Source organism: Halteromyces radiatus (assembly GCF_025201355.1).
Source record: "Halteromyces radiatus strain CBS 162.75 chromosome Unknown BX664scaffold_3, whole genome shotgun sequence".
NCBI classification, from domain to species: domain Eukaryota; kingdom Fungi; phylum Mucoromycota; class Mucoromycetes; order Mucorales; family Cunninghamellaceae; genus Halteromyces; species Halteromyces radiatus.
In genome coordinates this window covers 3,090,865-3,116,657 of record NW_026251689.1, presented here as the reverse complement: position 1 = coordinate 3,116,657, position 25,793 = coordinate 3,090,865, and the positions used below count along the sequence as shown (strand labels likewise).

Below are 25,793 nucleotides of genomic sequence, written 5' to 3'. Positions count from 1 at the left end.
ATTTTATTTATGCGCCTCATCTCGTTTCCTCTTCTCTTCTGATGGTGCGTGAGCAGCTGTTTTTACTTCTGGTGGATGAATGAATGGATGATCAATTTTTGCTTTTGGATGATGGAATACCTTCATATCAGCCTAATCTTTTTAGATATTTGTATACAAGTAGTGCATCATAAAAAAAAAAAAAGCAAATCAGTTGTGTGCTTTTCGTGTGCCTTTCGTGTGCAAGTAATATGTTAAGCGTTTGTCATACTTGTCCATCCTCTCTGAAAAAGGATATTTCGTCCATCCTCCAAAACTGAAATTGGCCGTCCCAAATTGATCTTCAATTTCCTTGTGTTCCCCGTTTCTTTTTTCCAGTTTGGGGAACAATTTCGAATTGTCACCTGTTCTATATCGTACAAGAATAATAATATTCCTGTTTGTTTGGATATGTGGCACAACCAACAAATGAAAATGAGGTTGTCCTCGTACTGTATAAATTAACGAGAATGATGTTCTCCAAAAGTAAATTCCATTTTTTTTTATTATTTATGCAAAATACAAATGGATAAAAGAAAACTACTCCATGAAGCTATAGAGTGGTTCATGGCCACCTTTCAAGTCATAACTAATTATGAAACAGCAAACGATTATGCAGAAATTGCGCTCTATATGCTTCCCTACACAAAGACAGAGGAACATTTCTTGTTCGCTTCAAAGTTGGCTATTATGATGGGTATGATGGATGATTCATTTAATGAACAAGAATTCGTTGTATTACTAAACTATTTGAAAACATCAGTTGTAAACGAACCCAGTCCTTTCGTTTCAGCTATCATCAGGGTATTTGCTGATTTTAAAGCGGTGTCAATCTATGAAGAAAATTACAATAATATGGTCAAATACATTGTAGCCTTCATCGAATCCACCAAAGGAAAGAAATCAAATGACAGGATGGATCGTATCATTGATACTTGCATGATACCGTTTTATATCACTAGTCTTGATTCGAACCGTATCCTCGCCGACATGAATAACTACAAGTTGCTTGATAGTGCATATGGAACGCGTATCGATAATGACGTGCTTACGTACCCAAAGGATTATATATCAGATTACATGTCGAAGCATAGCAACCCAGTTTACGCAGGCATATCCATGGGAGATCAAGTGGACGCCATCAAGAACGACTTTGTAACACAATTGCTGTATCTCGAACCAACTCTCGAGGATGCCATTTACTTTCAAGGACGTAATGGCGCTTTTCTTTGGTCATTATTTACAAAGAGATATGGTCGTATCCTTAAGACGGTATATGAAGACACTCAGACGGTAGGAAACATTAGAAACGACATCAATGAGAATGTCGTCATTTCTGCTAAAAAACATTATTTTTTGTAAGCTGGTGTGATGCATCTCAATTTACACAATATCTACGGATGTCAAAAGATTTTTATTGCATTAGCTTTTTCTCTTACTTCATCTAAATAAAAATCTTCTTTTTTTTTTGTCTTAAAATACAACACAACCCATGATGATGATTATTTTTTTTTTAAAAAAAAAAATATAGAGAGAGAGAAGGAAAAGGCAACAACTCAATCTCTCTGACTTTAGTATAAAGCTTTAACTCTTTATTGTATTTACCTCGTTATTAACGATGATCATCCGTAATAAAGATTATCTCATTCTATTTATATCTTTGTCTTTGTATTTTTGACTCTTATTATCGTACTACGTTCTCCAATATCACGTCTCCTTGGAACTGTGTTTATTCCGGGGTAATGTCCGTGAACTTCATTTAATTTTTATTTAATTTAGTATGCATCGCTCCATTTCTACTTCTTTTTGGACGATAGACGAATGATTATTTTTGTTTTTGGTGGATGGATGGGTGAATGACCAATTTTCATATTTGGATGGAATGATTTTTTTTTCATTGCATGCATTTTGTGATTGTGTCTGTGTGATGTATCACTATCATTCCTGTTTATCGGTCAAAAAAAAAAAAAAAAAAAGATCCAGCCTTCATGATTATTACTTGTTTGGCTTTCCATTTTTGGGAGACCTCGTCAGTTTATGACGGGCTAGTGTATGAACATATTCATGTTTCAGCGGGTCATCAGCAATAGAAAGAGGGATGACCTCCAGAAATAAATGACATCTTTTTTCTGTCGTTTATCTTTTCTGTTTTTTTTATTTTTTTATTTTTTTATTTTTCTTTTTTATTTATTTCTTTTTTTTTTTTATTACTATCAGCGAACCCTAATGGATAAAAGAAAAATACTCAATGATGCTACAGAGTGGTTCCTGGATACTTTTCGAGACATAACCACTTATGAAACAGCCTATGACTATGCAGAATGGACACTCTTTGCATGTCCATTCATAAAAACAGAAGAGCATTTCTTATTCGCTTCAAAGTTGGCCATCATGATGATTGTAGGGGATGATTCATTTGATGAACAGGAATTCATTGTGTTCTACAACTACCTGAAAACATCCGTTGTCAACGAACCCAGTACTTTTGTTTCAGCTATCATCAAATTATTTGCCGATTTTAAAAAGCTGGTAGTTCACGAAGAAAATTATAATTACATGGTCAAAACCATCGTTGCATTCATCGAATCAAGCAAAGGAAAAAAATCAAATGGCGTGATGGATTGTATCCTTGATACATGTATGGTACCATTTTATATCATCAGTCTTGATTCCAATGGAATCCTTGCTGATACGAGTAACGACAAGATGTTTAAAGGTGCATATGGTACGCGTATTGATAACGACTTGCTCACTTACCCAAAAGATAGTATATCAAATTACATGACAGATCATTCGAACCCATTACACGCTGATAGATCCATCGAAGATCAGATCAGTATTGTCAAGAATCATTATACAGCCCAATTGACGCAACTCGCTCCATCTCTTGAGGATGCTATTTGCTTGCAAGGACGCATCGGTAGTCTTCTTTGGTCATTATTTACAAAGAGATATGGATGTATCTTTAAGACGGTGTATGAAGACACTCAGACGGTAGAAAACATTAGAAACTGCATCAATGAGAATGTCATCATTTCTGCTAAAAAACATTATTATTTATAAACTGGGGTGATACATCTCAGGTTACACAATATCTACGGATGTTGAAGAGTTTTTTATTGCATTAGCTTTTTCTCTTGCTTCATCTAAATAAAAATCTTCTTTTTTTTGTCTTAAAACACAACACAACCTATGATGATGATGATTTTTTTTTTTTTAAAAAAAAAGCAAGAACCCAATCTCTCTGACTTTAGGATAAAGCTTTAATTCTTTATTGTATTTACCTCGTTATTAACGATGATCATCCGTAATAAAGATTATCTCATTCTATTTATATCTTTGTCTTTGTATTCTTGACTCTTATTATCGTACTACGTTCTCCAATATGACGTCTCCTTGGAACTGTGTTTATTCCCGGGTAACGTCCGTGAACTTGATTTAATTTTTATTTAATTTATTACGCATCGCATTTCAGTTTCCATTTCTACTTCTTTTTGGACGATAGACGAATGGCTAATTTTGTTGTGGGTGGATGGATGAGTGAATGGCCAATTTTCATAATTGGATGGAATGATTTTGCGTTTTTCCGAATCTTTTTGGAAAATTGTGTATCAATAGTAGGCTATTGAAAAAAAAAAGCTGAAATTGAATCGGATGCACGCATTTTATGATTGTGTCTGTGTGATGTATCACTATCATCCCTATATATCTGTCAAAAAAAAAAAAGATCGACCCTTCATGATTATTACTTGTTTGGCTTTCCCTTTTTGGGAGACCTCATCAGTTTTTGCACAGGCTAGAGAATGAATATATTCATGTTTCGGCGCGTCATCAGGAATAGAAAGAGGGATGATCTCCAATAATAAATTGCATCTTCTTTCTCTCATTTATTTTTTTTTTTTTTATTTTTTTACTTATTTACTTTTTTTAGTATCAACCAACCCTAATGGATAAAAGAAAAATACTCAATGATGCTACAGAGTGGTTCCTGGATACTTTTCGAGACATAACCACTTATGAAACAGCATATAACTATGCAGAATGGACATTGTATGCATGCCCATTCATAAAAACAGAAGAGCATTTCTTATTCGCTTCAAAGTTGGCTATCATGATGGTTATGGCGGATGATTCATTTGATGAACAGGAATTCATTGTGTTCTACAACTACCTGAAAACATCCGTTGTCAACGAACCCAGTACTTTTGTTTCAGCTATCATCAAATTATTTGCTGATTTCAAAAAGGTGGCAGTTCACGAAGAAAATTATAATTACATGGTCGAAACCGCTGTTGCATTCATCGAATCTAGCAAAGGAAAAAAATCAAATGACGTGATGGATTGTATCCTTGATACAAGTATGATACCATTTTATATCATCAGCCTTGATTCCAATGAAATCCTTGCTGATATGAGTAACGACAAAATGTTTGAAGGTGCATATGGTACGCGTATTGATAACGACTTGCTCTCGTACCCAAAAGATAGTATATCAAATTACATGACAGATCATTCGAACCCATTACATGCTGGCAGATCCATCGAAGATCAGATCAGTATTGTCAAGAATCACTATACAGTCCAATTGACGCAACTCGCTCCATCTCTTGAGGATGCTATTTGCTTGCAAGGACGCATCGGTAGTCTTCTTTGGTCATTATTTACAAAGAGATATGGATGTATCCTTAAGACAGTTTATGAAGATAATCAGACAGTGGCAAACATTAGAAATTCCATCCAAAAAAATGTCAACATTTCTGATAAAAAGCATTATTATTTGTAAGCGGTATATCACTTTATTCCAAATAAGGGACCTTGTTGAAAGTGGCGCATTGGTGTCCCTGACTGCCTGTTTAGGAAGTTGCGTATAAAAATAAAAATAGACTTTTTTCCATTTTTCTCTCATTAACCGGTTTTGCCTTTTCCTTTTCAGTATCTCTTTTTTTCTTTTTCTTTTTTTTTTTTTTTTGTATAACGTATAACGTCATTTAAATTTTTTTTTTTTTTTACTCCATGTCAAACCAACAACTCATCGAGTCCTTCATTACAAAACATCTTCCTCGCCTTCTTCAAATACTGTTACTGGAACGATATGGTACCTTACTAGAATCTGCTGTTTCCCACAACCTTGTCACTAGTAGGAATCTCAATCTCTTTCTTCAACAAAAAGTAAGCCAGTAAGTCAAAAAGCAGGGTACGTATGTGTATATTATTTACACTTACAATTACTTTGATTTTGTAGACCCATGATTGTCAATCCGTACCAAACGAAAGGACGGTGTGAAAAGAGAAATTAGATACGTAGTCAATTGAACTATTACACTGTTTTATCATGGATCTATATCATCAACAATCGACTGGCTGATGTGAATTCTCATGAAAATCCAAGATCTTTCATTAAACACTTATTCAAGGCGGTCAACAACGAAAGATAGAGCATGGATAGTATGAATGATGATGGTCAGAGTGGATGTACCCTGATCAAAGAGTGTATCGACAACAATCCTAATGTTTTTATCTTTAACGTGCGACTTTGGATCCTTCAATGATTTTTATGCAAGAGGTTAATTCCGAAGATTGATGAAACGGTAAGATAGGCTGAAAGCAAAAGAGCAGTGGATTCCTTGGAATGACAGTAGGAAATCAAATGGAGAAACAATGAAAAGGAAAAAAAAACGAGCTCTTCAATAGACGACGATCAATCATCAAAACCAACAGTGATTACATCCAACAAAACAATATCACCGTTGAAACTGCTGTCAGTTATGTTGAAGAAAGATCCATTCAACTGAACTTGTCACTCCATTACCTTTTCGATAAGCGATCTTTGAATAGTTGGATACATCCTTTCTGAGTTTATCCTTCATCTTTTTTTTTTTTTTTTTTTTATCATTGAATAAAAACCTTCCCTTTGTTTTATCCGCCTTTTTTTTTTTTATCAATTGAATGAATGCATTCTCTTTTCCGTATCTTTCGTATTCCTGAAAAGCATGGCCTTGTTTATAATTTATTTTATCAACCAGTATCAACAAATGTAAGAGTGAACGATATCATTTATGCGAGGATTTCACTTCAAACAATTGCAATTATCGTAGGGTCTGTGTTCAAAATAACTAAACTTACTGTGAGGGAGTTCTCAGAATGCAGAACTTTGGGAGATTTCAGGGGACTTGGATAGAAAATAAAGTTTACATCAAAAAAAAAAATATGGAAATTGTGGCAAAAGCTTGTTTTATGTACAGGTATCATATTATTAACACGAAATTCCAAAAGGTATGGAAGCGATTTAAGGATTTAAGAGAATATAGATAAAATAGCAAGCATCATGAAAAATTAATGATGATGATGATCTATAATATCAAAGGAGAAACCAAAGGTACCAATAAGAATTTATAGAATCAAAAGTTCCAAGCTAAAAAAAAAAAATATAAACAAAACATGATCTGATGATTGAACTAAAATAGATTGACGCCGATCCTGTATTACGTGTTCTTCAGTATATAAAGCATGAAATATTTCAAGGGATATTTTGTCTTCTTTATCCATAAAAATATAAAAGAATCTCACTGACAACGTCTTCTTTTTTTTTGATTTACATACTTAAAATTTTACAAGATATATAAAGAAATTCAAGATGATACTTTTCCTGCCTCGTACCTATTTAATGAAGCAACAGAGCAAGCTTTTCCCAGTTGTGTCTATTCCAGCGGTGACACACAGGTACATCCATATTGACCATCATACTCTTCGAAGTTTCTGACGCATTTTGGCCTTAAAAAACGTGCTCATCCGTCCAAAATGGCCATCCCATAGAAACGTCAGCATCTGAACTTCGAGATCATCGATTTCCGCAAACTAAAACGGTACGTACAAAAAAAAAAAAAAAAAAAAAAAAGAAAGAAAGAAAGAAAGAAAGAAAGAAAGAAAGAAAGAAAAAAAAAAACTTTTACTAACCTACATTTGCTTTGCTTGAGTCTAGTGTGGGATCTTTGAAAATCATTTCATGACAGACGGATTTGCAACATCATTCCAGTTCAAAACGGGGGTCAGCTAACATCAAGTCCTATCTCTGGAGTTGGAGGATTTTACGAAAGAGAACCTGGAATGCTGCAAAATATGGGGGTATTTCAAACGGTGGGAACAAGTACTGTCCAGATCCAAATGATCATCCCATCGACAAATGGAGAATATATCATTTATACGGCGAGCTGGTGACGGCCTACGATGTTAGTTAGTTATTGAAGAACAATAGACTTTGTCTAGTAGACCTCTCAGATTGTTATTCGTCTAATGACATTTTATTTCATGATATATGGCTTGACATATGCATCCCCAAAAATATGTCTAACTTGTTCTAACTGAGTACCAATAAAACTACAGTACTATATTAAACAAATGTATGCCTATACAATAACTACAATATGATGGATGATTGATGGTTGATCGGCGGAATAGAGTTAGTGGATGAAACATAATGGATGGATGAATGTATGCCGATGTATGAATAGTACTCTCTTCGTATTTCTACAGTGCCATCATGATCGTCAGCTACGTTATTGTTATAATCATTGCGTCCAATATCGTCTTTAATCATCTACCCTCATTGTTCATGTAATTATTTTGATATGTTAGAATGGCATAAAAAAATAGAGCACAGCAACATGCACTTCCTTTTTCGGACCGTTGGCGTGGAAGATCTTTTTTTTAGGCGGGTCAGTTCAATATTTCTTTTTTTCTCTTTTCAATTTTTTTTTTTTTTTTTTTTTTTTTTTTTTTTTGTATAAGAATACAAAGTCATTTCGTATTTCCGTATTCTATGTAAATTTACAACTCATCACTACAAAACATCTTTCAAAGGTATGACTGCATCTTCCTCGACCTTTAAACAATGTTACTGGACTGTATAGAGATATGGCGGCTTGTGCCTATGGAATAGAACGCGTCATACAAGATACTGAACATAAAACTTGCATGGCAAGACTCAAAAATACTAAGGCAACCTATCATATCAATATATTTTTTCAACAAAGTAACTCAAAAGAAAAAACAACAAGATACAACAAAGATGCGTATACCTATATACATATTCATGCCCATAGTTACTTTGCTTTTTGTAGGTCTGTGGTGATCAAACTTGTACCAAACAGAAGGTTGGAATGGAAAGATAAATTAGATACAACAACAACGACTGACTGTGCAAATTCCCACGAAAATCCAGGTATTTTTTTTTTTTTTTTTTATCAAAAATAGACCTTCTCCAAGTGGCACCAGATAACTATATATTTATCAGTAACCTTCAAGTCAATTCTCAACTCCTTATTCCGAAGTTATCAAACATGCTCAAAATTTCACGCCACCAAACGACGATAAAATTGGTGAAAATTTCGTCAAGTACTTTCAAACGGCTACGAAACGACAACTCACTGATACCATTATTGGACGTAGTTGCATAGTGATCTAGAGTAGAAGACCTTGACACAATGGATGACAAATCTATATTCATTACAACTACGAGAATTGGTGCTACAACGAGTAAGTGATCATCACATATAGTACTATAAATTTCAATCTATGATTCTGGTTGTGAACTAACAATTTTTGATATCATCTTTTAAGAATTAGGACTATATCAAGCACTTTGCTCGACGATTATACCAGCTACAAACAGGTTTGCAGTTCTACACTGTCCAAAAGGAGGATTTATTTGGTTATGGATTTTACACCACACGACGACAGGACATATGACGATTTTAACTTCCCAATTCAAGGATTTTGTCACCTTTCGGCCTTCAATCTACGTGGAAGAAATTATACGATGATTATTGATGGCCAACAGCTTATTTGAAACTGAAGGTGTATTTCAAGAACTGCACCTACTTGCCAACTTTTCTCATCACCTGAACGTTATGGTTATCACCATCACACGGTTAGTGTCTTCTTCTCCAAATGTCAAAATAGATTTTATTGCAAAATTCGGCAAAACGACTACAACTCTCACGTTTGACCCTAGAAAATCGATGCGCCTCAATGGCAAACATGTGGGAGGCTCTACAAGCTCAAGGATAGCGCGATGGCAATAGGAACGCATCAGAATTATATATGTTGATAGTTAGTATTGCTAGTTATATTATCTTTTTTTTTATACTCTTACCCCAATAAAAATTACATTTATTTTGAATCATCCATCATCATTATCATCCTCTTCACTAACCGTTATTAATGTATGAATACATTGTATTCGTCTCAGTGAATCTGTTTTAAATCATCTTATGGGCAACGTCAATATTATTGAATCATCTAACATCTTTAAATCAATCATAAAGAAAATAGAGGAAGGGAAACACTTGGCAGATAAAAAAGTATATAATATCGAGCATCTTTATTATAATGTACTGGTCAAACTGAATAAGGTGGTAATACTAATTGGGAAGACAAATATAAAACAAATGAAGGTTAAACTATAAACAGGATTAGAATATAATAAAAAAAAAAGATTGTTCATCCTGATCACTTGATGCAACTAGATCGAGACTTGGATATTTGATTGTCGTCTCAAATAATAAAATATGCCGGTCAATAGATTCGATAAGGATACCATTATCAATTGTCTGTACCTTTACTGTCTTGCACGCGCTAAAATTCTTTCCTTTTCTTTTCTTTTTTTTTTTTTTTTATGTTATCTACTACAGCATTTTTCTTGACAACATTCCAGTGATACTTGAAGGTTGTGACGGAAATACAAAATTCAAATGAAAGTTAGGTGAAGTATTGAGTTTTTCCGTTGTTCAGTAATGCTTGTGTTCTTAGAGAAAATAAAAGTAAGAGGAAGTATCAGCTTTGATCTTTCCAGATATAAAATACCATTGTTTTCTGTGTTTCGATATGGTTGTTTGAAAGTGTGCAGTCAAAGAAAAGAAAAGAAAAAATATATGCAATTTTCATTGGCGGACCTAATTTTTTTTTCCCCTGTCAAGAAAGTCTATGACAAAGAAAAATCACCCTGATCTATTGAAAAGCACATGGCCTTAACGAAAATGTCAAAACTCCGTCTGACCTTTTTTTTAGTCATTTGAATAAAAAATTTCTACATTGCTCTATTTCTTCTTTTTCTTTTTTCTTTTTTTAATTATCAAAATATGATCTCTAACATTAACCATAGTCACGTAGACGCTATTAATAAATTCCTTGCCACTACTACTGGTAGAGAAAAGTTATGTCGTCTTGTACAATACTTTTCTCGTTTCTATGTATTTTATTTAACCCGTGCTGGTGCTTCCAAAGATGTTATTAAACGATGGGCTGAATTAAAAGGACATATTGGTAATGCTCGCAAGTTCTTCCGATTATTGAAACCTATTGAATTTGCTCAAAATGGTGTCAAGGGTTTGACTTTACAAGATCCCGTTTTGCGTGCTACTACTGTTATCAAACAAGCTGGTATGTTCCTTTACTATACTACAGAAGCTATCAACTTGGTAAGAAAGAAAAAACAAAAAAAAATTATATGGAATTGAACTAAATCTATTTAAAATAATAGGGTAATCTGATCAACTTTAGAAAAGTGGATAATATCAAGAAAATCACTACATTTGGTCAAAAGTGTTGGTTTGTTGCTTTGACTGCTTCTTTGGTTTCTGGTCTTTACAAATTCAAATTGTTGGCAGCAAAGGAAGCTAAATTAGCTACTAGTGAAAAAGTGGATCAAGCTGATGCTAAAAAATTGGCCAAGTAAGAGATTAAAAAAAAGATGATATGAAGAAAAGATTAATAATTTAAAAATTTAAAATCATAGGGATCAATTCAATACTCGTTATCAATTTATTCAAGATTGTTGTGATATTATCATTCCTACTGCTGGTTTAGGTTGGATTGGTTTTGATGAAGGCATCGTTGGTATTGCGGGGTAAGGATGATATAGATGATTATACCCCAATCCTTTTGAACTCCTCTTTATTTTCATTGGAACTGACTATTTTTTTAACTTTTTCCTTTTAGTATGATCACTTCGGCTATGGCGGCTCGTAATCAATGGTACAAGGTCAATCCTCAATAGTCAATATATCAATCCTTCATTTTTCTATGTATTATTATTTTTAGATTTAGTTATCTTAGAATCTTCTATTCTTTCTTTATACACCTTTTTTTTTTTGTCTAATAAACGAAAAAGATCACCCTTTCATTTGTTTTTCTACTGCAATTAAAGTCGAAGAAAATGGGTCGTTTTATGTTGCGTCGAAATTTGGTGCGATGATGGTCATTTTCTCAGTGAGAAAGACGAACTTTGCTCTCTCACTTGAGAATGAGATGAATATTTTTGTTTTTACTGCCAAAATTTGGCCGAGGACTGAAAGCAATTCTATTGGCTAATTTTTTTTGATCTAGGGTGTGAAAAGCAAATGGAGAGAGTTGAACGTAAAGTATAAAAACAGTAAAGAGGAAGCTAAACAAGAGAAATAAAAAAAAAGATATAATTTATCTCCTCGTCTTGACGATGTTAATGATGATGATTGATGATTAATGAAAATGTCCTCTAAAAAGATAATCTGTAGTCCACGTCTTTCCATCAAATGAATAGTTCACATCTTCGTTTATTCAAAATAAAAGTAAAATTAATCTAATAAATTCAAATGATGATTCATGCAACATGTTTGCGCATGACATATGTTTTAAGACCAAGAGAGACCAGCAAACCGGCTGCAACAAAGGCAAGGGAGCCATAAAAAGACGCACGAATAGCATCCATATATCCATCCACCACCTTGTTTTGTATATTTAGATCAGAGAGATGCCACATATAATCAGAGGATTGACGTACGGTTGTTTCAGAGATACCAGGAAGAGAGCTGATCTTGGCTCCAAGTGTGTTCGATAAGATACTACCTGCTACCGTTATCCCAGTAATACCACCCACTTGATCACAAAAGGTCATGAATGTCACTATGACTGGTACACTACAATCAGAAAAAAAAAAAAGAAAAGGACAATACATGTATTAACCTTAAATTCCATCTTTCTATGTCTAAATCACTTACTGTTCAATAACCACGGAGCCTTGAGCCGCAATGATTTCAGAATTGATCATCCCACCTGATCCAATCCCAGCAACCACCATCAAACCAACAATCAATCCCACCGATGAATCTCGTCCTAAAAGTTGCATCAAGCCGCATGCCAAAGTCAAGATTGCCAATGCTATACGAATGGCCCATACGTATTGTCCAGATTTGACTATCACTACACCTGTAATCACATTGGAAATACATGCAAACAAGACCAAACATAAGAGTTCCAGGTTGGTGGTCATACCATCTTCACGTCGAATCACTGTCAAATACATCGGTACATAAGTCATCAAGGATTGGAAACACCCACCATACAAAAACGCAGCCACAAGAATCAAGATACTGCTACGATTGGCAAAGATACGTTTCGGGATCATTGGATAAGGTGCAAAACGTCGTTCCCATATACTGAAGATTACCAGTGTACCCACTGAAACACATAATAACGTGATGATGACAGTAGAATTCCATGCTAAGTATTCAAATCACATTCATCCAAGAGAAGAAGAGAAGAAGAAAAAAAAAAGATAAAACAGATGAGAATGAAAAAAAAAGAAAATAAATCAACTTACCATATGTAGTTCCACCCCAACTAAGCCCAAGTACAAGGCATACAACAGCCACACCCCAGAGAATAATACCTTGAAAATCAATCCTTTTGAGTTCTTGTGAGAAATGTACCTTATTTCGAGGAGCTTCTACAAAGGCATATACCATTATCAGAGCTACTGCGCATAAACCTGCTGACATCCAAAACACTGTTCGCCAACTTGTTCGTTCTACTGCAAATCCACCCACTTTTTCATTGTGATAAAAAGAAAAAAGGATATTGATCAGTATGTGACCTTCGCATATATATATATATATATGTTTTGAGATGATCAAAATGAGTGATAAAGCTTACATAATGCACCCACAACATAGCCTAATCCCCAAGAGATACCAAGCATTGATTGATAATAGCCAATGTATCGGACAGGAATATAATCTATAGAGATAGAAATGGTTAAACAAAAGATATATCCTCCATATATATATATATATATATATATATTTACCAGCAACAATGATTTTCATTAGACTATCAAAAGCACCAATACCAATACCACAAAAAGCACGGGCAATAATGAACATTAACATGGATTGAGCGGAACCACAGAGAATACTACCAATCAAATAACTAAATATTGCACATAAGAAACAAATTCGTCGTCCAAAAGCATCCACACATTTTCCATAAATAGGTTGGCAAGCAGAAGCAGTTAACAAAAAAGCCTATTGTTTTTGGAGAAAGTTGATATGAGATATTATTATCAAATGTATATATTCATGGTAACTTACAGTGTTCACCCAGCTGTAAAGATTAAAGGCATTGAATTCTATAGATAGTTATGATCAGAATAATGAATTTTGTTTTAAGGATCATTCATTTACCGGAAGCTACAAGAGGGGTATTGCTGGATACTGTCATATTGTCAAAAGCTGCTATAAAGGAAACCATACACAAGCTATACATTCAAAAAAAAAACAGTTTAACTTTTTTTTTAATTTTTAGTCGAGTGTGCTTGTTAAAGGGGGGGTCACTTACGTCCCAATGATACAGTAAAGTAAAATACCTGGAGATAATCGTTTTCGTTCTTCATATGAAAGTGCTTCCTCACTTTTAACATTGTCTTTCTCAATATATAATGTTTCTCTAGATATGGGGGTATTGTCCTGGGATATCTTTTCTTCCGTTACAGTTATTGTTCCTGTTGGATCCATTCTTGCCTTCCCTTTTTGTTGTGTATAAAAGAATAGGAACCAATAAAGAGAGAAGAAAAAAAATATTCAACAAGCTTCATCTGATCTCCGGCATGAGAGTCCAGGCACCTCAAAAAAAAACGGGGTTCGAATAGATGCAAAAAAAAAAAAAAGCACATGAACAAATCTTCTTTTTTATTCACAAAAATCTGCATCTTTTTTTCCTATTTTTTTTTTCTTTCTTATTTCTCTTTTATATCATATCAATGGATAGAATGGGTTATTCATCAACAGAATGGCCAACCACAACAACCGCAACAACAAATACGCCATCACCTATTTTCTTCCCTGCAGCTTCACCCACACCAAAGTTATCCAGTACACCTTCTAAGAAACCACCGTCTCCTGTGGATTGGCATCATGAACTATTATGTGAAGAAAAGAATAACAACCATATGTCAAGAAGTTCCAATAATCCTAGTTTGTATAAACCTCCGTTTACTTTTGATGGTGACTTGACTCGCCCCGAGTTGGATGTTCTCTTGGAAAAACTGCAACAATCTACTTTATCGGCTGACACCATGACTTCTTCCTTTTTGGGCGATTTAGATGATGATGACGATATTGATGAAGATATCCAACTTAATGATGATGATGATTTCTTCTTGACGGCAGGAATGCTACTTAGTGGTATAGAATTATCAAAACAACAAGATAATACACAACAACAACAACAACAACAACAACAAATATCTGATTCTCAACAGTTACGTCAATGGCTTGAACAATTACCTGAGACCGGATTAAAAGAAGAACAAGGATCAAGTGTATCAAAGGCATCCCATACCAATCCACAAGAAATGAAGCGGGCTTCTTTTATCAAGTTAGGAAAGCAATGGGTCACAAGGATGAAAAAGGCTGCCATCAGTGGCAACAACATCGGTATCAGGCACAGCAAATAGTTGATTGTAGTTTCCTTTTATTATTATAGTTATTATTATCTTGGCCTATGTCTCCTTCCTTCTTAGTTTTATATTATATCACTTTTTATCCATGTAGTCTTATAATGCTATTCGTTTAATTAGTTACAATTCAAAGGTGAATAAACTGTGGTTTCTCTTCAGGCACATTGTCTGAGTGTGAATTGGCGCGCGCGCGTATATTTGAAAGGGAAAAAGTGGTTGAAAAATTCAATGCGTGTGTTTATTTTCCATTTCCTTTTTTTTTTTTTTTTTCCTGAATCTACACTTTCTTTTTTTTTTTGTGTGTGTGTAATAACGTGTTAAATTCTATCAATGTCACTTACACCCACTGTACTTTTATCGTCGTTAAAAGATTTTAACAAATGCAATGATGATTTATCAGCAGCAGTGAAACGAACGATTCTTGAACCTCTTCAATCGGATATGATGATGACTACAACAGCAGCATTACGAGAACCCTTACGACGACCTATTGCGCCACCTGGTTTACTTGGTAATGGACGACCTCAAGATATTCGAACAAAAGTCAAACAATTAGCACCATTGGCCATGCGAGTGGTCAATCAAAATATCGATTCTCTAAAACATTTCAAAGATTGGCGACGTAATAGCACGGAATCCACCAAAACTATCAACACTATCAAACACTGCTTGATCGATACTTCTTTTTATGCTACAACTGCCTTGCAAAATATGAAACCATATTCAACTTTGAAGCCTTTGGATATTGAAAAAACCGTTTCCAATTTGATTGGTAAATTAGTCGATCTTGGCGAGGTAACAAAAAAAAAAAAAAGAATTCGACTGAATGTTTTGTTCCTCATATAATTATCTCTTTTTTTTATTATTTCGATAACTTCATAGTGGGCTCGTGCTTTGGAAGAATTACGCAAATTTAGATATCACTTGGCTAGCATGGAAAGGATTCAACTCGATAAAACACTCACTTTGAACTTGACCACTGGATCCTTGACGGTGACACAACAACGTACATTTGATACAAAAGAATACAGCTTGTCAACTAGTCCGACTGGATCTTCTGACGAAAACAACAAAGATGATCAGAAGGAATCAACCCATCAACACCGTTTGAAAACAACGCCACCAACTAGTCCTAATCGTTCATTATCACCTGAACTCGTGTTTGTAGGCGGCAAACCGACCTCTATGTCTTCTTGGGAAGAGGAAATGATCCAAAAGTACGCTGATTTGTTCACTTTTCCTTTGAATACAAATATCAATGACCGCAGTATGATTCTTCTTGTATTGGCCTATCAAATGAATGTTATTCGTTCTTGGTGTGATGTCAATGACGGGATTTTGATCAAAGTAAGGAACAAAAATAAGGAAATCAGTTAAAAGTTACTCATTTTGTTTTTTTATAGTATATTGCTATCTTATTGGACCGTCCTGGTAACTTTATCGATTGGTGTAAACATTTGATGTCGTTTGATGAAGTATTGGCCAAGAAACAATTCGATCTACTTCAACGTCATTTATCCAGAACAGCAAGCAAATCTGCAAAATTTGGTAAGCAATAGATGATTAAAGAAAGAAAATCTTATCATTTTTAATCTAATTTCTTTCCTCCTTTTTTTTTCTTTTTCTTTTTTTTTTTTTTTTTTTTTTTTGTATATGATAGATGATCCATTACAAACGATGGCTATACAAGTACTTGCTCTACGATCATCAGCTTATACAGATACGGTACCATTGAGATCTCTATGTGATCGTTTTGTACGTTTGGGTATCAGTTATGAAAAAGCCACTCCTGAAGGTAATAAAGATCTGAATGACATGATATTCTTGAACTTTGTACTAATAATTGACCTTTTTCGATAGTGAAATATGATTGCCTTCAAAAATACTGTAGTGATCTTCTACAACTCCTTCAACCCTCAGCTCAAGAACTACCTGACTTGGAAGCCTATTTTGTATTCTGTGAATACTACGCCTATGTGTCACGAAAGGTAAAGAGAAAAAAAAAGTTTATAATACAAAACGAAGATCTAATACCGGTGAACATATTGTTTTATATACTAGGCCAAAAGTTATACTGGTGCCATTTATGGGTTTACATCCATGATGCAATTAGTGGACGATATTATCAGCTTGACTTCTTCACCCAGTTATTATCATGTTGCATATGCCACTCATGCCAAATTATCACTCTGCGCTGCTCAAATGGATAGCATGATTCACTATAATACTCGTATGTACTTCTAAAATCAAATGGAAAAAAAGATTATTTTTTTTTTTTTTTTTACTAAAATGTGTCTTTTCTCTTTCTTTCTTCTCTTTTTTCTACATTTGTAGATATCGATATCACACCACTTTTTCCTAATATCAACACTTGTATCCAATCTCTCACTAATATCATTCAAAACAATGACATATCCAACGATAGCTATACCGAACAAGCCATGATCAAAGTCAATAAAAGCGTACACTCTATTCGACATAGCAGCAATCGATTATTTGAAATGTCTCTTCAATCCAAAAACACCATTGACAAGGATTCTTCATCACCTACTCCCTGGGATCAAACTATTTCGTCAATGGCATCCACTCTACAGCAATGCAGCATATTGATCCTATTACATCTTGACTTGATTAAGAAGAAGGTAAAGTAATATAAGGATGATGATTCTTTAGAAATATAATACTCACTTTTTAAATCTTATGATGTAATTGTGATAGGGTTGGATCAATAAGGGAACAAGGTCGGCAGTAACACCAAGTGATATATTACTTATTTTTGTGGATATTATGGTTCTTTTGGCCAAAATATATTTTGATGCAAATGATGATAATACATATTACCAAGCTTATGATTATCTTGCAAGTGCTGAACAAATCTGTTCCGAACATGGGCTGTCTTCAGGTTATCGATGGATATCTGCCACTTATTATACATTGGGTGCAGCCATGGTGACATCTTCTATCATCCCTAGTGCTGTGTATCCTCTACGCAAAGCTTGTACTCTACTAGAAAAGGACCCTGGTCGTATTAGCTCTGATGCTGGCAAACTTCAATTGGCAAAACGTTATGAAGTATTTGGAACATGTTGTCAAAAGAACGGTGATTTCGAGGCAAGTAGTTGAAAAAGAAAGAGGAAAAAAAAAAAGAGAAGTTCTGTTTGATATTTAGTCCTAATTGTTCATTTGTTTTATATAGGCTGCTATCAAGGCATTTCGAATGGCATTAAAACGAGTTCCTGCTACAACAGTGGATACATTTACAACTGGATCTGAACGCATGTCCATTTCTCGGATGATTGAACAACAACCATTAGTTCCCAAACTTATGGATCGATTCCTTCGTTCATCTATTGGTGAACATGAACAACGACCGCTGGCAACAGAGCTCTTGGATACATCGCTCATTACTCCTATTCAACAATGCGTGCTTTATGAATGTGAACTTCAAATATTATTCAAACTTTCATCTCGACAAAATCTTATGAAGCAACAAAATTGGTTTATTTCCTCTTTATTACAGCATTATACTACAGAACATTATCCAATCCGACGAACACGGTAAGTGGCATACACATATACTAAGAAAACAATAATAATAATAATAATAATGTATTACATCACTTTGGATCACCTTTTATTAGTATTCTACTGTCCAAGATACGAATGCTTCATCACAATGGACTTGCTACAGATGATTCGATCCGTTCAGCCATAGGATTTTGTCTCGAAGCCCAAGAATTACTCAAATCCAAGGTAAAGTAATTGCAATATGTACAATCCATGTGAATATTGAACCGAAATTACCACTTTTTTTTTTTTATGTATATATAGGATTATGGATTTGATAGCGATCTTCTCACCTATCGACGACATTATTTGGCTCTTACTTGTTCATGGTTGGGGATTTTGCGACGTGAACTCAATGAAATCTCACCAAAGACATTTGTAATGGCTCTTCACCACTGGGGAAAACTGATGAAAAAAGTGAATCCTATTACATCAAGTAAGTGAAATGTTTTTTAAGAAAAATATTTCAATCTAACATATGTTTATGTTCTATAGATCCAACACCAAAAGAAGAACTAGAACAAGTATGTCTTCAAGTGGATGACCTTGATAGTCTTTATGATCATTTACGTATGTATTAAGAAAGGCAATGACATGATCCGATAGGTTTAACGCTCATTATCTTTTTTTTTTCTTTCTTTTCTTGACATGTTTTTACTGTAGGTATCCTTGTTGATCTCTTTGGCCTTATTGGACATTCTTCTCTTCAAATCAATACACTTCGATTATTACTCAAACTCAACAATGGCTTACGAGAAGCAACGGCAGATCATATTTCAGGTAAGAAAACTAAAAATAATTCCATCTTGACACATTTGCTTAATTTTTTTTTTTAATTTACCTTGTGATAGATTCTGCAATTATTATTACTGACATTGGACGGATCTATTCGGAACTTGGTTACTCTGGAAAGGCTGGTTTGGAATTTGCAAAGGTCAAGAAAATACTTTCCAAACATCGTTGCTCTGGACAAGCAGAATTACATTATTTTGTACAATACTCCCAACACTTGTCTACCTTGGGTGAATATGAAGAAAGGTAAATATTCTTTGATATTAAGAAAAAAAAAAAAAAAAAGAGACGAGAATTAAATAACGCTTACACCCCATCTTTTTTTTTTTTTTTTTTTGTTTGCTTGTCTAGTCAAACTATTTTCAACAAATCTGGTACTTCTTGGGAGATTATACGAGAATCCGAAGCTTTCAACAACAATTCAATGCGGCTAATGAAACAACAAGCAGTCAAAACATTCCTTATATCAGATAGTCATTTGACACGATCATCTCTATCTCTATACAAGGTAAACTTAGGGGAAAAAAAAGGATGAAGATCACCAACAAAGCTAATATCCTCTTTTATAGGAATCATTGGATACGGCGATTTCTGATGCTACTTCTAGTTACCAAGTACTCTCACAATTCCTGAAGTCTATCAAGAAAAAAACTCAATACAACCCCAATGAAAATATCTTTTTGACAACAGAGAAGACTGGGAAAATAAAAGAACCTGAACCACTTTCAATAGCTGCCAATGATTTGATTTTTAAAGAATATCAATGGACTGTAGCGATGGTAACAAGAAATAATAAAAAAAAAAAGATATCTATGAAGATTGACAAGGAAATCAAACGATATTTTTTTTTTATTATTTTATTTTGTGGATTAGAAAATGGGGTTATGCTTCCAACGACTGGCCTGTTTACATATGACCCGGGGTACATGGCGAGATGCACAGTATTATCTTTCACAAGGCAAACAACTTGGCGAACGCATCAAGTCCAATGCGATGGTGTATCAATTCTTGATCTTACTCAGTGATTCTTATCTACGAACTGGACAACTTGACAAGAGTAAATCTAGCTTGGAAGCTGCCAATGATATCCAACCAACTGTAAGTTTCTTCACCTTTTTGTTCCAGTTTATTCTGTTTGCTTAATTTTATGTATTATACTAGGGACCTAATTATCTTCGGGAAGATGCTCAGATGAAGATGGCCGTAGCCAATATTGATGCCAATCAACAGTTTTTGGATGAATCTATTCAATCTTATACAGCTGTGGATGATTTATTACAACAAATGATGGATCCTGTTTATATCACTACACTGGAAAAACTCACAGAAAGGTAAAACATGGATTAAAAAGAAAATCAAAGATCATTCTCTGATTTACATATATATATATATATATTATTCAATAGTGATGAAGACTTTGAACGGCAACTTGCTATTGCTCGTGGTACTCATTTATTGGAAGCAGGTCTAGAAGGTATTGAAATAAAGCAAAAACAAAGAATAAAAAAAAAAAACTAACTTGTTTTGAAATAGAATCACTTCAATATGAATGTCAAGCCTTGGAAGCAAGTCAAGGTGAAACCGCAATACACAAGGCTCTTGTTTTGGCACAAAAAGGTTTACTTTCCATTGGGTTAAAAACATTAGAAAGATTTGAAAATGGAGGTGTTCCTACAAAAGCTGTACGTCAAGCAAAAAAGAAAAAAAAAAACTTTTTCCTGATTTACTCATCTGATTCCTTTTTGTCTTTAGGATTTATTGAAAGCTGCTGGTGCTCATATTCGCTTACTGATTGTCAAAGATGAATTGAAGAATCATGCCAATTTGACATTTATGGAAAACAATGGTAAAAAAAAATACAAAATAAAGGATGCTTTCGCAAATCGCTGATGATTCTTTTTTTTTTTTTTTAATTCTACTCTTTTATCATGACTTAGTATTGACTTTACCCTCATTACGAATCTCCTCAGTACGTGGCATTCAACCATCCATCCATCGCAATAAAACAGCTCATAGTCTACGACTCGCTCAAGATGGGGTATCTCAAGCATTGGAACGATTAGTGGCCACACATCGAAAATGTGCAAGGACAGAAAAAGTAGCGGTAGTGCGAAGGCTATGTTATGAAGCAGGATGTGGCATGTTTCTACGAAACCAAGTGTCTATTGGAGAAAATATGGTAGTCAATAACTATGCAGCACTTGGTGGATATTATCTGGAAATGGCTAAAGGTATTGGCTTACGGCGTGAAATGCAACATTGTCTAGAACAAAAACTCTGTACGCCTCTTCAAATGATGACCAGTGATTTAGTGTGGCCCAAACCTGTGGTTGATCTTGGCCAAGAAGAAGAATCTAAACAAGAACAAGCAAATCGTCCTTTGCCACTTTCGTCTAGCCGTACTGTCACGCATCTCATGAATCTACGTGATATCTATCGACAAGAACATGATCTGGCAGATGGTGAATTCCAAAGCTATTTTATCGATATCCTTCCTCCTCATTGGACGGTATGTTCGCTCTTCTTGGATGGTGAAAATGATCTGTATGTGGCCCGTTATCGTGCTGGTGAGCCTCCATTTGTGGTGAAACTGCCCTTTCATCGTGGTGATGAACGTCGTCGTCATTGTCGACGATCTCCTCCTGGTGCCTCTCGTGGTGCTCCTTCTGGTCTTTCCTATAAACAAGCAAGGACTGAATTACAAGATATCATTCAACTTAGTGACGAGACCATTCATTCTAGCAAAGCAACGTTGAATAAGAAGGATGTGGAAGATTGGTGGATGACTCGATCCTTACTAGATACTCGACTGAAGAAATTATTAGAACAAATGGAAATGACATGGATAGGCGGATTCAAAGTAAGGAAGCAAAAAAAAAAAAAAAAAAAAAAAAAGAAATAATATATATATATACATATATTCGATGACTAAAAGAGTTTTCTTTTTTTTTTTCTATTTTATTTTAATGATAATCAAGGGACTATTATGTGGTCGTCATCCTATATGCGAAACAGCCTTTGTAGAATTCCAACAAGCGATGCAACAAATTGTATTGACCAACGTGTATGGAGCCACGACCCAGAACCGACGTGGATTGGAATTAGATGATCGAACGCTTCACATGATTTTACAACTTGGCAGCCATCCAACCAATCAAGAAGTGGAGGATATTGTGTTTTACTTATTAGCCTGTTATGAACATCAACACATCCAAGTCGATTATTCAGTCACGGAAAGAATGACTCAACAGATACGACATACCATCAAAGCTTATCATGATAAGGCTTCTGCATCTGGCATCAACACTTTACAATGCTTACCGAACGAACATCTGATCTTGATTCCTGATCAACAGACACAGATGTTCCCACTTGAAAGTATGCCTACGTTACGATGTCAAGCCGTGTCTCGATTACCGTGCATGTCCTTTTTACGCGATCGTATTTTGTATGCTATCAGTCAACAGGATCAACTAGATGGTTGGAAAGATATCACTATTGATGCTTCAAGGACTTATTATCTTCTCAATCCAAGTGGTGATCTCAAACATACCCAAGCCACGTTTGAACCTATTTTTGAAAGGTAAAAAGAAACACATTAGAAAAAAAAAACTCATACATTATTTGATAGGATGCATACCTGGGAAGGACATACACAAAGGAAACCAAGTGAAATCGAATGTCGAAGTATTTTAAAACAAAAGGATTTATACATGTAAGTATTAAAAAAAAAAAAGAAAAGGACTCAAATGTTTCTTTTATATATATATAGGTACTTTGGTCATAGTGCAGGTCAATCATTTCTTCGAGGACAAATAATTCGACAATTACCACGATGTCCTGTGACACTATTAATGGGTTGTAGTAGTGGGGCACTTCAATCTCAAGGAGAATATGATCCTTATGGTTATATATTACATTATCTTATGGGAGGTAGTCCAGCTGTGGTGGCGAATTTATGGGATGTTACTGATAAAAGTATTGATCAAGTCAGTAAGAAAATGATGGAACGTTGGGGATTATTTAAAAATGCACATGGACAACAACAACAACAAGAAGAAAATCATCCTTCCTTGGTTCAGGCTTTGACCAATTCTCGTGAAGAATGTCAACTACCTTATCTTATTGGTAAGAAAAAAAAAAGGAAAAAAAGAAAAAGAAAAAATCATAGATATTGACTTTTTTTTTATAGGTGCAGCATCGGTTGTTTATGGTGTCCCTGTTTATGTTTTATAACTAGTCAAATAGAATAGATAAAAAAAATAGTGTGAATAAAAAAAAAAAAAAAAGTGCAGTATATTGTGTCAAGTTTGTTTTTATTGATGATGATGATGATAATAATAATACAGTAGAAAAGCATGATATGGAACTAGATACAAAGGGGGGTAAATACAATAATCAGTTTGTTGTTTCCATAGGATCATCGGATTTTTGTCGAGTTGTTGAACGTCGCGTGACACCTACAGCATGTAAACGATCCAACCAAAGATCAGCACGATCCACAGTATCAGAAAACACGGTCGAGACAGATTGTAACATTTCCACTGATTCACTACCAAAGTTTAATAACTTGACGGAAGTTTCTTGTAAAGAAGGTGAAGAAGGAGCGAGGGATGGGGATGCAGCAGGTGAAGAAGAAGAATTATTGTTCAATAAGGCCCAACGACTAGGAAGAGCAAGAATAAAGGATCGTACACTTGCTTTGGCTTGTTCTGGTAACCCGGTACCTGCATACTTGGTAATGACTTCCACCACTTTTCGTAAAGTCTCTATCACTTCTTTCTTGATCGATGCTAGTGTACTATTATGACTGCCTGTACTGACTGCTGTACTAGATGTCTTGGATCCAGTGGCCATGGACACAAGAACATTTCGTAATAAATGCATTTGTTGTTCAATATGTTGTGTTGCATACTATATACAAAAAAAAAAAAGAAAAAATTAAAAGACCAAGTATGGTATTTATTTTATAAATTACCTGTAACCAATACAAACAATACTTTAAACATTTCATGCTTTCTTCACTAATGATAGCCGCCGTTGTTCCCGCTGCTGAGCCAGCATGTACCACAAGTTGTTTCCATCGACTACGAGAGGCAGCAGTTGCAGGACGATGATGATGATGATGAATAGTGTTAGGAGATTTGGCAGAAAGGGTATAAGGTCGATGAGGAGAAGTGGATCTAGATGTAGATCGAGAGGATGATTTCTTCAGATCTAAAAAAATATATATATACGTTTTTTTTTTTTTTGGATGAGTTACCATATTTGCATGTTTGACGGAGATGGAAAAAACTTACGTAAGGAATCATCCCGAGAATGTTTAGTACGCCTATGAGTAGTAGTATCTTGATGTTGATGATCATTTAAAGAAGCATTGGCCAAAGCATTTGTAGCAGCAACAGTAGGATCTTCATCGTTAGGATAAAAACTAGTCATCTTTCATGGTCAAAAATAGAACCCAAAGACAAAAAAAAAAAAATGTGTGTTTCAGGATTTTTGTTGGGGCTTTTTTTTTTTTTTTGGTTCTTACATCGGTATGTTGTCTTCCAAACTTATCATAGATAGGAGAAGCAATGGATTCCATCATTTCAGCACCATATTTGACAACAGGACTAGATGCTTTAGAAGATTCATATGCTCTTAAGGCAGAATGTACAAAAGGATGATTGGATACACGTCGCATAAAATGTTGTGATTCATTTGATGGTCGTAATAAACGCAAGTCGTTCTCTTCAGTAGTATCACTTGAAAAAGATTGTCGAGCTGATTGTATGGATCCAGAAGGTGTAGCTACTGCTGGAGAACTTGGTGTAGTAGAAGGAGCTGACATGGTAGATATAGGTGGAAGTAAAATAGGTGGAATCTTTGTAGAATGATTACTTTTTGCTATATAAAATAAAAAATAAAAAAAGAAAACTATGAGATTCATTCTTTTGAAAAAAAAAAAGTTTCAACTTACAGTTTGCTAAATCATCCAAAGCCTCAGCAGCTAATCGTACTTCGGGATCATTGATATCAGTTGTATGTAGTTCGTCATTGTCGTTATTACAAAGTTGTGTGATTGACATGGGTGATTGAGACATGATAATAGAGTTGTTATTTAGAATTCAATAAAAAGATCGATAAAGAAAGAGGGAAAAAAAAAGCCAAGAAAGTATGAGAAAAAGTAAGAAAAGAAAAGAAAGAAAAAAAAAATTGGGAAAATAGTTGGGGAAAGAGGAGAAAAAAAAGGCAAAAAGGAAGGTGGTCCTAACACCCTCTCCCACTTTCACATGCTACACAACTGAGATTGAAATATTAAAGGAACCAAAAACTTTTTTTTTTTGCTGCTCACCCCATCATTGTATGATTTTCTTAATCCAGCATATCTCGATCTGTTTTGTTCATCACTGGAAATCATTGACATTGAAAACAAGTTTATAAGAAAAATTTCAATATTGATTATTATAAATGATAGAAAAATGGACTATTCGATTGAGTTACAGAGGACGATAACAACGACAAGAATGAATACTGTATATTGTCAATATTAGCCTTTAGTGAAATCCCAAAGTTGGATTGGAACAACAACAACAGAAACTATTCAACATTCTATTGTATCTCATTATTCAACCACTACAGCAAGCGGTTCTATTCGACGGGA

General features: G+C 34.6%; 11 protein-coding genes across 11 annotated transcripts; 8 read left to right on the top strand and 3 right to left on the bottom strand.

The window, feature by feature from the left end:
- The first annotated feature begins 514 nt into the window (after nucleotides 1-514).
- BX664DRAFT_330319 (uncharacterized protein) lies at nucleotides 515-1,534 on the top strand. Its single transcript, XM_051544954.1, has one exon. The coding sequence runs from the start codon at nucleotides 544-546 to the stop codon at nucleotides 1,378-1,380; it is 837 nt and encodes a 278-aa protein (XP_051402133.1). The 5' UTR covers nucleotides 515-543; the 3' UTR covers nucleotides 1,381-1,534.
- Nucleotides 1,535-3,527: 1,993 nt separating this feature from the next.
- On the top strand, nucleotides 3,528-4,903 carry BX664DRAFT_385069 (uncharacterized protein; the record flags this gene model as incomplete). The annotated part of the gene is made up of 2 exons (XM_051549221.1): nucleotides 3,528-3,635; nucleotides 3,950-4,903. 2 exons carry the CDS (start codon nucleotides 3,528-3,530, stop codon nucleotides 4,799-4,801), a joined length of 960 nt encoding a protein of 319 aa, XP_051402132.1. The 3' UTR covers nucleotides 4,802-4,903.
- Nucleotides 4,904-10,128: 5,225 nt separating this feature from the next.
- On the top strand, nucleotides 10,129-11,209 carry BX664DRAFT_295576 (peroxisomal biogenesis factor 11). The gene is made up of 4 exons (XM_051542157.1): nucleotides 10,129-10,493; nucleotides 10,556-10,746; nucleotides 10,811-10,921; nucleotides 11,014-11,209. Exons 1-4 carry the CDS (start codon nucleotides 10,155-10,157, stop codon nucleotides 11,069-11,071), a joined length of 699 nt encoding a protein of 232 aa, XP_051402131.1. The 5' UTR covers nucleotides 10,129-10,154; the 3' UTR covers nucleotides 11,072-11,209.
- A 377-nt stretch (nucleotides 11,210-11,586) lies between these two features.
- BX664DRAFT_112410 (uncharacterized protein) lies at nucleotides 11,587-12,283 on the bottom strand. The gene has a single exon (XM_051539714.1). It carries the CDS (start codon nucleotides 12,005-12,007, stop codon nucleotides 11,654-11,656), a length of 354 nt encoding a protein of 117 aa, XP_051402130.1. The 5' UTR covers nucleotides 12,008-12,283; the 3' UTR covers nucleotides 11,587-11,653.
- On the bottom strand, nucleotides 11,908-13,907 carry BX664DRAFT_112402 (major facilitator superfamily domain-containing protein). Its single transcript, XM_051539713.1, has 7 exons — nucleotides 13,669-13,907; nucleotides 13,515-13,616; nucleotides 13,422-13,459; nucleotides 13,139-13,355; nucleotides 12,985-13,068; nucleotides 12,653-12,877; nucleotides 11,908-12,552 (listed from the first exon to the last, which is right to left on the bottom strand). Exons 2-7 carry the CDS (start codon nucleotides 13,594-13,596, stop codon nucleotides 12,047-12,049), a joined length of 1,152 nt encoding a protein of 383 aa, XP_051402129.1. The 5' UTR covers nucleotides 13,597-13,616; nucleotides 13,669-13,907; the 3' UTR covers nucleotides 11,908-12,046.
- A 131-nt stretch (nucleotides 13,908-14,038) lies between these two features.
- Nucleotides 14,039-15,023, top strand: BX664DRAFT_330304 (uncharacterized protein). The gene has a single exon (XM_051544953.1). It carries the CDS (start codon nucleotides 14,090-14,092, stop codon nucleotides 14,783-14,785), a length of 696 nt encoding a protein of 231 aa, XP_051402128.1. The 5' UTR covers nucleotides 14,039-14,089; the 3' UTR covers nucleotides 14,786-15,023.
- Nucleotides 15,024-15,118: 95 nt separating this feature from the next.
- BX664DRAFT_365071 (uncharacterized protein) lies at nucleotides 15,119-16,347 on the top strand (the record flags this gene model as incomplete). Its single annotated transcript, XM_051548450.1, has 3 exons — nucleotides 15,119-15,583; nucleotides 15,671-16,135; nucleotides 16,192-16,347. 3 exons carry the CDS (start codon nucleotides 15,119-15,121, stop codon nucleotides 16,345-16,347), a joined length of 1,086 nt encoding a protein of 361 aa, XP_051402127.1.
- A 544-nt stretch (nucleotides 16,348-16,891) lies between these two features.
- Nucleotides 16,892-18,350, top strand: BX664DRAFT_259957 (uncharacterized protein; the record flags this gene model as incomplete). The annotated part of the gene is made up of 5 exons (XM_051540610.1): nucleotides 16,892-17,018; nucleotides 17,123-17,435; nucleotides 17,548-17,903; nucleotides 17,938-17,939; nucleotides 17,985-18,350. 5 exons carry the CDS (start codon nucleotides 16,892-16,894, stop codon nucleotides 18,348-18,350), a joined length of 1,164 nt encoding a protein of 387 aa, XP_051402126.1.
- Nucleotides 18,351-19,719: 1,369 nt separating this feature from the next.
- Nucleotides 19,720-20,482, top strand: BX664DRAFT_260891 (uncharacterized protein; the record flags this gene model as incomplete). The annotated part of the gene is made up of 3 exons (XM_051540651.1): nucleotides 19,720-19,926; nucleotides 20,021-20,245; nucleotides 20,309-20,482. Coding segments are annotated over 3 exons (606 nt in total), but the record flags the coding sequence as incomplete, so codon positions are not given.
- A 188-nt stretch (nucleotides 20,483-20,670) lies between these two features.
- BX664DRAFT_112382 (peptidase family C50-domain-containing protein) lies at nucleotides 20,671-23,387 on the top strand. The gene is made up of 7 exons (XM_051539712.1): nucleotides 20,671-20,829; nucleotides 20,900-20,993; nucleotides 21,085-22,007; nucleotides 22,126-22,730; nucleotides 22,779-22,862; nucleotides 22,920-23,275; nucleotides 23,340-23,387. The coding sequence occupies exons 2-7, from the start codon at nucleotides 20,981-20,983 to the stop codon at nucleotides 23,381-23,383; spliced, it is 2,025 nt and encodes a 674-aa protein (XP_051402124.1). The 5' UTR covers nucleotides 20,671-20,829; nucleotides 20,900-20,980; the 3' UTR covers nucleotides 23,384-23,387.
- A 57-nt stretch (nucleotides 23,388-23,444) lies between these two features.
- On the bottom strand, nucleotides 23,445-25,370 carry BX664DRAFT_330296 (transcription factor Opi1-domain-containing protein). The gene is made up of 5 exons (XM_051544952.1): nucleotides 25,110-25,370; nucleotides 24,681-25,036; nucleotides 24,448-24,586; nucleotides 24,126-24,364; nucleotides 23,445-24,061 (listed from the first exon to the last, which is right to left on the bottom strand). The coding sequence occupies exons 1-5, from the start codon at nucleotides 25,231-25,233 to the stop codon at nucleotides 23,546-23,548; spliced, it is 1,374 nt and encodes a 457-aa protein (XP_051402123.1). The 5' UTR covers nucleotides 25,234-25,370; the 3' UTR covers nucleotides 23,445-23,545.
- Between the last annotated feature and the right edge of the window lie 423 nt (nucleotides 25,371-25,793).